This window comes from Mobula hypostoma, chromosome 9, assembly GCF_963921235.1.
Source record: "Mobula hypostoma chromosome 9, sMobHyp1.1, whole genome shotgun sequence".
NCBI lineage: Eukaryota > Metazoa > Chordata > Chondrichthyes > Myliobatiformes > Myliobatidae > Mobula > Mobula hypostoma.
This window is the reverse complement of record NC_086105.1, coordinates 114,143,165-114,155,874: the sequence shown is the minus strand read 5'-3', so window position 1 is coordinate 114,155,874 and position 12,710 is coordinate 114,143,165. Positions and strand designations below refer to the sequence as shown.

General features: G+C 39.7%; 1 protein-coding gene across 2 annotated transcripts in view; it reads right to left on the bottom strand.

The window, feature by feature from the left end:
- The window catches only part of LOC134351975 (cytochrome P450 3A30-like), a 47,996-nt gene extending 39,407 nt beyond the window's left edge, over positions 1 to 8,589 (bottom strand). Inside the window, exons 1-3 of one of the 2 annotated variants that reach the window (XM_063058956.1) lie at positions 8,419 to 8,589; positions 2,778 to 2,871; positions 1,049 to 1,101 (exon numbers count right to left, since the gene is read on the bottom strand). In XM_063058956.1, coding sequence (XP_062915026.1) covers positions 1,049 to 1,101; positions 2,778 to 2,871; positions 8,419 to 8,513 — 242 coding nt within the window. In that variant the 5' untranslated portion in view covers positions 8,514 to 8,589. Of the gene's footprint in view, positions 1 to 1,048; positions 1,102 to 2,777; positions 2,872 to 8,418 lie in introns of those variants that run through there. The other variant, XM_063058957.1, reaches the window with a different exon arrangement.
- Positions 8,590 to 12,710: the final 4,121 nt, after the last annotated feature.

Sequence of the window (12,710 nt, the reverse complement as noted above, 5' to 3'; positions counted from 1 at the left end):
TCCTAACCTATTCAAGCTTTCTTTATAGCTCAGGTCCTCCAATCCTGGCAATATCCTTGTAAATCTCTGTACTCTTTCAACCTTTGCATCTTTACATCTTTCACGTAGTTAGGTGATCGAAACTGCACACAATACTCCAACCCATAAACATCTTATAAAACTTCAACATTACATCTCACCTCCTGTACTCAGTACTTTGATTTATGAAGCCCAATGTGTCAAAGGTATTCTTTACAACCCTTATCTATCTGTGATGTCACTTTCAATGAATTATGGACCCATATTTCCAGATCCCTTTGTTCTAACATCTAGTTATCTGCCTGTGGATTGATTTGGAGAGGTCGTGCAGATCTAAACTTAATGACATACTCTGAGTGCATTTGACTTCTAGATTTGCATCAATTACAATAAAACCCTATTAACTTGGCAGGTTTCCCATTGTTTTCCCAATGTCAAAAATAAAGGAAGATTCTAGACATTCAAGAGTTCCCCACCTAACAATATCACTTCCAGGATCAATTGTCTTTGCACTATTTGAGTACATTTACCCCAGACTCATCCAACTCGTAGGAAGTTGTCAAATGGTCAAATTCTGGACAATAGCTTTGGAAATTCCTTAGTAGATAGTCCTTAATGGATAGTAGATTCAGCCTATCCTCACAACAACCCAAGAATGGATAAAATGCACCGAATCCCAGGAAAGGAAAACATTCAGTACTTCATTATTCATTGCAAAGATCTATTGTCCCATAAATGAACTCCCCTCTTGCATCTCAGTCCAATGAAGGACATCTTCAGGACCATAGAATGAATGCAAAATGGAGACATTTCCACAGTTTGATTGCATAAATGCAAAAGAAACAGATAAATCAAAGTTAAATAACAATCCAAACAAATAGATGAATGAATAATGTCAACATGAACAGTGGTGTTTAGCATTGTGGTATAGAATAGAGAACACAGAAAGGTACAGCAAACAAACAGGCCCTTCAGCCCAGTGTTGAGCCAAACTAATTTACTGTAGCTTGCAAAAGAAGGATGTACTCACCCCCAGAATTTTCCATACTTTTTGTAGCATTCTTGATCAAAGTTAAAAAAACCCTTGCCAAGAAGAAAACAAACGATATTCATATAATACTATTGAGTCATGATGTGGGCACACAAGCAGCTAAAATATACAGGAATTATTATATCTTGCTCTGAGCATTCCTTTGGTAAATATGTTGCATCTATTGGTACAAGACAGTCAATGATAGATCAGCATAAAAGAAGCTGAAGGAGAGCCTATGCCCCAAGAGTGATAAGTACCCAATTCCTCTTCATTGAACAATATATCCAGAGACCATGTCAATGATGACAAGCCTAGGACCTCCTGCAGGTGAACCATCCACTACATACACCTGTCTGAAAAGCTCTGCTGCTGAAGGTCTCTGCTATTTTTATCTGAAGGGTAAAGTTTGCATGGGCAGAAGTCTTTCTGGCATACAGCAAGTCATTTAGAAATCACCCTATTTCATTCTGCACTAAAGAAAACCTGCAGTGCTTGCAGTTAAGTAAACTATTTTCTTTGACTAAAGTGTTGTGCAGCAACACACCAATCCATCAGCTCAAATCAGACAAAGACGTTGAGGAACCACAAAAGAAACAGGAAATAACTTGAAGAAAGTATTTACAGGGCTAAAAGGGGCCATGAAATGTCCTTGGCAAGTAGGATTAAGGAGAATCCCAAGGTATTGAAAGAGTGTAGCTAGGGAAAATGTAGGTCCACTGAAGAACAAAGGACACCGTGAGGCAGGGAGTGACTGAGGTCCCAACTGAGCATTTTGCATCAGTATTCACCAAAATCAAGGACATTGATGATCGTGAGATCAAGGAGGGGTTTGCTGATGTTCTACTCTATGACATATCGATATTAGGGAATCGATATTTGGTTTATTGAAAAACTTTGAGGTGGTTAAATCCCCAGAGCCTGATGGAATCTACCCCAGGACACTGAGGGAGGCAAGGAACTTTGTTGGGACTTTAATTGAGATCTTTGTACCCTCTTTAGCCACAGGTGAGATCCCAGAAGACTGGAAAATATCCAACCTTTCCCCTTTATTTAAGGGCAACAGGAACAAATCAGGATATTATAATTCAGTGAATCTTACATCAGTGGTATGGAAATTATTGGAAAAGATTCTTAGGAACAGGATTTATCATGTTTGAATAAGCATGGACAGATTAGATACAGTTGGCTTGGCTTTTTTGGGAAGTCCTGGGGAAATTCAGTTAAGATTGTTGAGGAAACCACAAAGATGAGTGACAAGGGTAGGATGGTGGATATTATCTATTTGGAATCTATTTTGGCCTTTGAAAAGCTCCCTCGTGGTAGGCTGGTGCATACAGTGACGTAATAACTTTTGTTTTGAATCCTTTCCCATAGAAAGGTTTTTTTAAATTTAATTTAAAAAAATAATAATTCTCAACTAAGTTGTTATGTTAATTTTGCTCTAATGTATTTACTCCAAGATGAAGCTTTGATTGTGCTATTCACAGGGGCAGATATTCAATCACCAAACTTTCTGAATGCTTGACAACACTGAATGAAATGTTTACACTGGAGCATATGGAAAGTCAACACTCCCACATCTTCTCTCACTCAAATATAGCAAAGAATTTCAGAAAAGTCCCTCTCAGATCTTATATTGTACCTTCTTTTAACCAATTAAAGAATTGTTTGATAACAGATGAAGCACTAACAGGAAGTACTGCTGACACAATAAAAAAAATCATACTTTTCTGTAATGCAAGAATGTTCCGAAGAATGGTACTGGCCTTGGCCCTGGAATTCCAAGCCGTTTAAAAGTCCCAAATGATGAAACACTGTACCTGCAAGTTTAAGTTAAATGGTTATAGTCTTATAAAAATCTAAAACTGGTTAGCACAAACATTATCAAATATACTTGCGTATTGTGTTCCTTTACACAAAGTACATAGTATTTGACTTGCCCAATGTGGTTCCCTTGGGGAAATTAGGAGCACATTGGGTGACTGCTTGACCGAACGCCTCAGTTCAGTCTGCAAGGTTGACTCAGAACTTCCAGCCACCCATCCATTAATCTCCATCCCACACCTTCGCTGACCTCTCTGCCTTCAACTTCATCATGGGAACAACATCCATTCTTCCCTCTGGGCATGTTAGAGGCCTTGGGAATTTATACTAAACTTAATCATTTTAATTAACTACCCATTTTTCCCTTCACTCTCTAATGAGGAAAGCTGATATTTTGGTTTTGTTCTGCTTCTAATTTCTGATTTTTAAAGTAATTGTAATCTCATTAACTCTGTTCTGCGCCCTTTCTCTCTATTCCTCAGCCTCCAAGCAGCTTGAACATGCTTGTCTTTTCATCGTTTCAGTTCTGATGAAGGGCTCTTGACCTGAAAAGATCAGCTTTACTGTTCTCTCCACTGGAAATGCCTGGGGTGCTGAGTGCTCTCAGCACTCCTCCCCGCCCCACCTATCCAGTCTCCTTTCCCAACAGTTAAAATCTCTGATACTTGTTCTCCGACGTCCGTGGGTTCTTGCACGCTTATTAACACTGCACCATTTCATCTGCATTTTCTCTCCCTGTTCTTTCTACGTGAAGGATTCACATCAGTTAACTTCCTCAAATATATGACAATCATGCTCATTGTTTACTGTATGCCTAAGCTCGGTGCCAGCAGATTCTTTGAAACCATGTTTTTGAGCTCAACAAGAGCAGTTGGTCACAAAAATGGGAGGGTGGGGGTTGCGGGGGAACCACAGGGAACTGCATCTACGACACGAAAACGCATTTCCACTCTTCTGGAAAGAAAATTCATTACTATCCTATGCTGGATTTTTTTTAAACCAGTAACCAGGAGGTCGATTCTATTTCTCAGGCCACTGCTGAGTAGATAATGAGTTTACATCTTGTAGCATACTTGGACTGTCTCTGAGCAGGCTCAGGAAGGCTCCTCTTGTTGTTTTCTTAATTTCATTCTTGGTATTTTTCTGTAACTGTGTCCCAGTATTCTTTTTGGATGTGAACTATTGGAACATTCCTTTATTTTAATGCTTTAACCTATCTTTGCATATCACTTTTCAATAAATTCAGATCTTCAAACTTCGATCTTCTATTGATACAGAAAGTTATGGTTTCTTCCTGTGTGCAAAGATAGGAATGCTCCAATAGTTCACATCTGAAAAGAATGCTGAGAGAGTCTTACAGAAAAATACCAAGAATGAAATTAAGAAAACAATGAATCTAGAAGCAGTTAGTCCACCGGTCCTAACATAAATTGCCCCATACTTTCTTGATTGCTTGCAGAAGGGTGCTCTGTCTTGACAAGGGCAACTTAAGCCCTTACAACACATGGGTAATATTGCCATTTTCTACTCAAGTTCACTGTCAGTCTGCAGATCACTGGCCATCTGCCATCAGTTTCAAAGGGCCCTGGGGGCCAATATGTATGGCAGCAAATATGAACCAATTTTTTTGGGCAAATGGATCATTTATCCTCTTCACAGGTAGGCCTGATTACAAATCTAATGTACTGCAGATACGGTTCAGATGGCATAATAATTATAATGTAACTTATCTATAGAGCACTCTTTGTAGAAATGGGTGTAGTTCATAGTGCTTTACAGTGAGATATAGTGCAAATGTGAAAATAAAAATGGTGTTAGCTAAAAGCAAGGTTAAGTAAATAGGCTTTGAGCTCCCTTTTAAAAGTGTCAAAATCAACTGAGTTCCATAGTTCAAAACCGCTGACCTACCAATCATCTTTTGAGGGAGATTATTTAAATTGAAGAGACCAGCAGAAGAAGACCTGAAACTTCGAGCATGATTATAAAAAGAAAGCGATTCTGTGATGTACTCCAATCTCAAACCATTGAGAGTTTTAAAAACAACTAAGAGAACCTTAAAATTAATTCTAAAAGATACATGAAGCTGATGCAGAGATGTGATATGCTCCATCATTCTGGTTTAAGTTCAAAGTCTAGCATTGTTCTGAATGAGTTGAAGTTTGTCAACAGATTGCTTTGGAAGGCCGGTAAAAAGTGCATTGCAGTAATTTAGTCTATTCAACATAAAGGCATGAATTTGTTAATTCAGCATTATTATGTGACAGAAACAGATGTACCTTTGCAATAGTTCTCTACTGTTGAAATGCTGCTCTGGTCACTTTATGTGGAATTTGAAATTCAAACTGGAATCAAGGGTAACAGCTCAGGAACAAAGAGCTAGGAGGAATGTATAGCCGGGGGAAACAGAAATTGGCACTGTGTAAACATTGTCTCTATTGGTATCTCTGTTGTTATCAGAAAAGAACCTACTCATCAGCTACTAGATGCTCTCGATGTTGCTATACATGCCATAGACGTAGTCAATACCCAACTTCTGTGCTGCAACATTCAAGGTCATATTCCATCTTATTTGGAGATTGAAAATTGATTGTTTCCTCAAAGACATCATGCACAAAGAGGAAGAATGTACCAACTGTGACTCTAATTGTGACGGGTATCATTGCCTAGCTGCATAAACTGTGCAAAGATATTAAGGACACAAATATCAAGTATTATTACCACAGAGGCTGTGTCTATCATCAGTACTACAGAGGAGGATTCTGGTCACATTGTTGCAAAACTTCCCATACTGTTGAACTATGTCATACCACCTGTCCCTGACAAAGAAATGCACAAACACCTCAGAGCAAAAGTCAAATAGGTAATGGTTTGCATTGAACATTGAGAGCTCTGCGGGAGAAAAACTGGATTCTGACGGATGGTTTTGGAAGAGTCTGTCAAATTCCTTTGGTAGAATGCTCATCACCAGAACTTCCAAACAAAGAACAAATCTCTTGATTTTGCACAGAGACACTGAAATCAATGCAAGGTCTTCCTCATAGAATATAAGCAAAAGAAAAATTGATGTAATGCAAATATCATGAATGTTGTAAGTGAAATCAGTATTTTTTGAATGGTGGCACAAAAATACAGTTATATTTGCAAATTTTATGAATAAAGTGTTTTTTGAAAATATGTATCATCTTTCTCTCCACAACTCCTAATATAGAAATATAAAGATCCCTGGCACTATTTCGGAAATTTAACACCCAATATTTATCTCTCAGTCAACACCACAGGGAAGTTTTCTCATTATCACCATGCTGTCTATGAGAGTTTTTTTGTGGTGCATAGTGATCACCCGATTTTCCAATGATCGTAATTCGAGTATATTGGGACATAACTGTGAAAGGGACTAGATAATTGGTAGTTGTTTGGTATATAATTCCGCATTACTTGTTTGGAAGAAAATAGCACTGCCTTCAACATGTGTACTTCCTGCTCAATGGCTATTCTTATTGGTCTATGAATGGGATCAGAAGAAAAAACAATAACATCCAAATTTGATGATCTGTTTTTAATGAAAAGTGATTTACAAAGACAGACTGAAGCATTAAAATGAAGGAATGCTCCAATAGTTCACATCTGAAAAGAATATTGAGAGCATCATGCAGAAAAAATATGAAGCAGTAAATTAAGAAAACAAAGAAGCTGTAAGCAGGTTTAGATCACCAGCCTCAACAGGCATCTCCAACTACTCACACAGCTCAAAATACTTTCTGTTCTTGGCTCTATCTAATCATTTTATAACCATTGGACTTTATTGCAAGCAACAATAAAGTAGTAAGATTTAAATGTCAGCTTGCTAAAAGACAAAGTAGTACTTTGCAAACTGAAAGGTGAAGTCCATGTGTAATTTCTTCAAATGCCTCCCATTAAAATTAGTTTTTATCTCATCCAGAAATACATCCCTTTTCCAGCACAACCAAAACCGACCCCACTGGAATCAGCTTGATCCCAACTCACTGAATCTAAACTTCATTCGTCACAAAGAGACAAGCACTTTAGCCCATTGAGTCTATACAGACCATCAACAATTCTTTTGTATGGATTCTATATTAATTCTTTTTTAAAGATTTCTCCCCACAATCTATTCAACTCTCCCCAGGGTTTTAACATCCACTTACACACCAGGTTCTTGAAGGTTATTATACTGCGTTGGGGGTTGTGGTGAAATGCTCCCGAGGACATGAATCACAAATAGCCTCTGACAACCAAGTCCAACTCCTGGCCTTTGTGTGAGGCTTAGCCCTGTGGAACTATTTCTACTGACAGGTGAAGGGGCAAGGGCGGGTTACTGCAGCTCCAAAAGCAGTCAGTTCTGGCAGATGGTTGGCAGCTCATCTGGAAGCAAAACTGATCTCAAACCTTCACTGCTTGTGGTTTTACCTACTCATGGGGAAGGCTTTGTGAGTAATCCCTGAAAAACAATCTGGAGATCGAGCCCCCAACACAGCCCTATCTTAAATTCAACACTGACTGGCAACTCCTGAGGCGCAGCTGGTGCCAAACTGTATTGGTCTCTGCCATCCTTCTGGATTCATCAGCTGCATGAAGATGGGGGAAGGGCTTTTGCATGTGCTTACTCTCCAAATCGCACTGCCCTGGCTTGTGTATCATGTAGGCGGACAGCTGTGACAGACATCTATGGTCAACCTTGACCAACAGAGGGCCTCCAACACACTTGGGGATCATTTACAAAGGTCAATTAGCCAACTAATCTGCATATCTTTAGGATGTGAGAAGACCCTGTAGGAAGTGCATTCAGTCACAAGAAGTACAATTCTCTCAAGCTGAAACTGGAATCCCCAATACATTCAGCTCAGTTCCCATACACTGAACTCAACCCCATCAGATCCGCTCAGTTACAACACATTGAAACCCAGCCCCGTCCCCACACATTGAACCCCAACCCTGTCCCCATACATTGAACCACAACCCCGTCCCCAACATCGAACCCCAACTCCTTCCCCACACATCGAACCCCAACCCTGTCCCCACACATTGAAACCCAACTTCTTCCTCATACCTTGAACCCCAACTCCTTCCCCACACATTGAACCCCAACCCTTCCCCACACATTGAAACCCAATTCCTTCCCCACACATTGAAACGCAACCCCTTCCCCACACATTGAAATCCAACCCCATACCCTCACACTGAACTTAACCCTATCAGATTAGCTCAATTTCTACACATTGAAACCCAACCCCATTCCCCCACACTGAACTCATCCTTCTCAGATCAGCTCAGTCCCTACACATTGAACCCCAACCCATCAGATCAACTCGATTTCAAATAACTGAACTAGACCCTATTGGCTCAACAGTATCTCGAACTAAATTGCAAAGGCACTTTCCTTCCCGCTGATTACTTTGGTTCCACACTAATATACACTAGATCAATAACAAAACATCCAGAGAAAGTTAGACTTTTCACTCTTAGTTCCAACTGCAGCAAACTTCCTCCTTTGATTTGGAAGAATGACTTGGTCAGTCACTTACCAGCTCAGCAGGACGAGGAAAGTGACGAGGAGGACCCACGTCGGTGAGGACAGAGTGGCCCCGATAGTCCCCAAGCACTCCGAGAACACGGGCATCTCGCAAGTTTCGGGGATCGATGGCTGAATACACGAACGCGCTCCGCGAATGTTGTTGACGGCAAACCAAACAAGAGGCGGGACTTCTGCCTTTTATAACTACCAAAATGGAACGTGATTCGACGCGAGGGCTGACATCAGCAGTTGCAAAATACAAATACCTGTACATTTATTATCAAAGTACAAACATACAGCCACGTAATACTTTGAGAGTCATTTTCTTGCCGGCATTTACAGGAAAATAAAGAACTACAATAGATTTAAAAGGAACACCATAAGACTTCGCTTGTCATGGAATGGGCTGCATCCATCCGGTCCAGTTTGCAATGCAAGGAAGCGCGCTCGATTTATTTTGCTCATTTCAATACAAACCTCGGCGTTTTACATATAATAATGTTTTGTTTCAACTTTATTAGTGGAGATATATTTAAAATGCAATAAAATACCTCATGCCTTTAGTTACGTTCACAGACATCCACCCCACCCTGCAGAAATTCATTTCACCCCCGCCCCCCCCCCGTCGACCTCCAAGGGTGTATGTACAGGACATAATACATAATTATATTATATTATCATGGAGTCGGTTTTTTTAATTCTATTCTATTACAACTGTAAGCAAGTCTACAGGGATCTTGGCCTCATCACGTAAGACATCAATAGAGCAGCTCCTTAGCAGCTCGCTTGCTAGTTTAAATAACGTTAGCTATGCTAATAAACGAATGACACCTGTTAAACTCACCTCAACATATCTTTTACAGTCATTTAACCCACCATGGGCAATGGAAAAGTCACTGTTGTAAACAGTGCAGTGAGCAACACTGTAATTATTTTTGACCCCTGTTAGGCAGGGGAACACTTTAATTTAGTCTGGGGTGAAGTACGATTTCTATTTTCTTTTTTTGGAATAGTCTGTCATGGCGCTGCAGGACACTAAACTGAACTGATGGACAATGAAAGAGAGAGAGATGTCGACTGTAAAGCCTGCCCACAGAGAAAACTGATAAGTCTACTTAGCACAAAGAGAGACCAATCAGGATCAGGATTTTCTTTCTCTCTCTCTCTCTCTCTCTCTCTCACCCCCCACCCCCTCTCACTAGCTGGCTCTCAAAAAAATCGATTTCCGGGATATTGTATATAATATGCAGGCATCAGGGAGCTGCTATCGATATGCGGGAGTCTAACGGAACATCTGGGAGAGGTGGGATGTCTGCGTTCATTGAGCCATCCAGTCAGTAGTCCGTGGTGTCATCAAGTCAATGAATTCTATTTACAAAGCATCGGGTGGCCTTTTTGAAAAGTGTTTAAAAAGTTGATGCACAGAACTCAGCCTTTGGTAAGACCTTGGCCCGCAGATCCTCGTCGCTAAGTCTTTGAATTGTCTGCACCAAGCTTCAGTGTATCCTTTAAGCTGGAATGTGCACAGGAAGATTGGGGCAGTTAAAGTGTGAGTTCCACATGTCTTAAGATCTTCCAGCAGCACAGGGTGTTTTATTTATTGTTTTGTTCGTCTTTCTCCGAAGGGTATTTACTGTACTGAGTGAACGTGAGGAAAGTGAAAATCATTTTGTACACAATGAGCTCCCATTAACATTCATGTGACAATGGCCAGATAATCAATTTCTGTCCTGTTGATGGAGAAATAAATGTTGACCAGGAGACAAAAGCAATTCCTTTTTTTACTTTAATAGACATCGGGCCAAGGGCTTACTTCCTTCTGAAGGGTCAGAAAGAATCTTGACTTTAATGTATTACTCAAAAAAAAAAGTCCAGGATATATCAACCTGAAATATTGCGTTTATTGTGACTTAATAAAGCAAGTCCTGAATGAGGCTCATTGTCGATAAAACCCAAATTATATTTAAGGAAGGTAACAGTAAATTTGGTTAGTATTGTTTCTATAGATGGTGACAAAGGCTGCAAGTAACTTCCATTTCTGATCTCCTCCATACCTTCATAAAGAGAGGCAAGGAATGCTCAATCCCTCTCTTAACACCCACCTTTGGGCAGTACATTAATACCTTGGCTAAACCTGAGTAAATCCACCAGGAAGCCATTCAGGCTTCTTCTGGCCTGCAGCCCCATCCCCACTCTTACATCCAATATCCACTAAGACAGTGAAGTAAAGCCAGGAATTGTGGAGAAGCATCTTCAAATAGCAAACAATGTGTAACTGCTCCCCAGATCAGGTGCTCCCAGCTTAGAATGGTGCTTAATTCCTGTGAGCTATTTGCGACCCGGGTAGCTTGCAAGTCGGGACTGTGGCCACAAACTTGAGATCCCAGGCAGCAGAAGATTCATCAGAATCAGGTTTATTATCACTGGCATGTGACGTGAAATTCATTAACTTAGCAGCAGCAGTTCAAAGCAATGCATAGTATAGAAGAGAAAGAAATGATAAATAAAATTAAAATAATAACAATAAATAAGTAAATTAATTACAGATGTGTATATTGAATAGAGTTTTAAAATGTGCAAAAACCAGAAATACTGTATTTTAAAAAAGCGAGGGAGTCATGAAACAGTTAACGAATCTCTAAAATGCTTGTTTGCATGTTTATACAGTATATGGTAATCTGCCGTCATTGCCTCATGTGCCTCTTATGGTTTGTGACACAAAATAAAGAAAAAGAAAACATTTTTCTGATGTAACATGCAATAACGTGCCTTATCATGATACAGGTTACCAAATGCAATGTCCCGTAAAAAGGAAGGAGATGTGCAGTAAGGATCAGACACACCTCTCCCAGGCATGGAGACAGGAGACACCCGAAGGCAATTCCTCAGTTGAAAGCTGGGGATGGATTTGAATCTCTACCCTCTATCTGGCTACTGAATCAGATTATGCTTTCTCATTATGAGCCCACTCTCCAATTCTCTCTGATCAACTCTTCCTTTTCCCTCCCCTTTTTATTGATCCAAACTCCTCCTTAAATCTCCTTCCCGCTCTCCTGCCAGTTTCTTCATCCCTCACTTTCTCTCTCATTCATTTCCAATACTGCTTTCTCTCAGTGTTTCATCCTCAAAGGCAAAATATTTTCTCTTGCACCTTTCCAAAATTTGGTGCTCTCTCTACACTTAACAATATACTTAGAATCATGATTGACTCATGAAAAGCTGTTTTAAATTCATCTCTGTCTTTTAAAATATCAAAGTAGTTAAGAAAACAGAAATGTTTCCAACTAAAATTAAAGTAGATAATTAGACGAGGGTAAAATTCATGTGACAGCTGAAGGTAGATTGAAATCAAACACTAGTAGCCAAACCAATGGAAGCCTTTAAAGAGATGTTTTCAGTGCAGAGATGACACATTATGAGAGATAGGAAGGATGAAAATCCAGGGTCAGCACCCCTTGAATGACAACATTCACAGAGGTTAAAATAAAATAGCTAAATAAGGTTTACGACAATTGCAATCTTCATAAAGCAGTGTGAATCAAATCAAAACATAATTAAGAGGAGAGCTACAAATGAACAGAGAGTATGAGAATAGTTCCCAGAAGAGCAAACTCAAACTTGCTTATAGTAACAATCTATTGAAAGGAAAAGAAATAATAATTAAACATTAGAATGAAATTGAGGTATTAAATGACAACTGTGTGTGTTTTTTTTCTTATCAGTGATGGGGATTGTAGAGCAAAACCATAAAGTTATATATAGATAGCTGAGGCAGAAAATGCCCAATGCACCAGATTTCACTGTAATTCTCCCTTCATATTTTCCTGTCGTGCATATGTTCTGATGGATAAGAGATTTTCTTGAATTTTCTATATTTGTATCTCATATGGATCTTGCTGATACCAATTACAGTTGACTACTAGACAACGGGTGACCCATTGGGGCACATTTTGAGAGAAAGGTAGTGCAGTCTGATGTGATGTGCTTTGCAAATTAACGAAGAAGAACTCAGTGTATTAAAGAAGAAAGACGTGTAACAAGACAAATATTGCTCCTCCTCGTTTAACGAAGGACACTTTTTATGACCACATTTCTGGTTGATCTGCCACCCTTCAGGAATATGCGAACATTTTCATTTCTTTTTCCCCGGCTTAAAGCCACATACAGCTGACCATGCGGGAATACCGGTTGCTCCAGATAAATCAACACATTCTCCATGGTTTGGCCTTGCACCTTATGTATAGTCATAGCAAAGCATGACGGTATCCGGAACTGGCTCCGCCGAAGAGGGACATCTTCCCC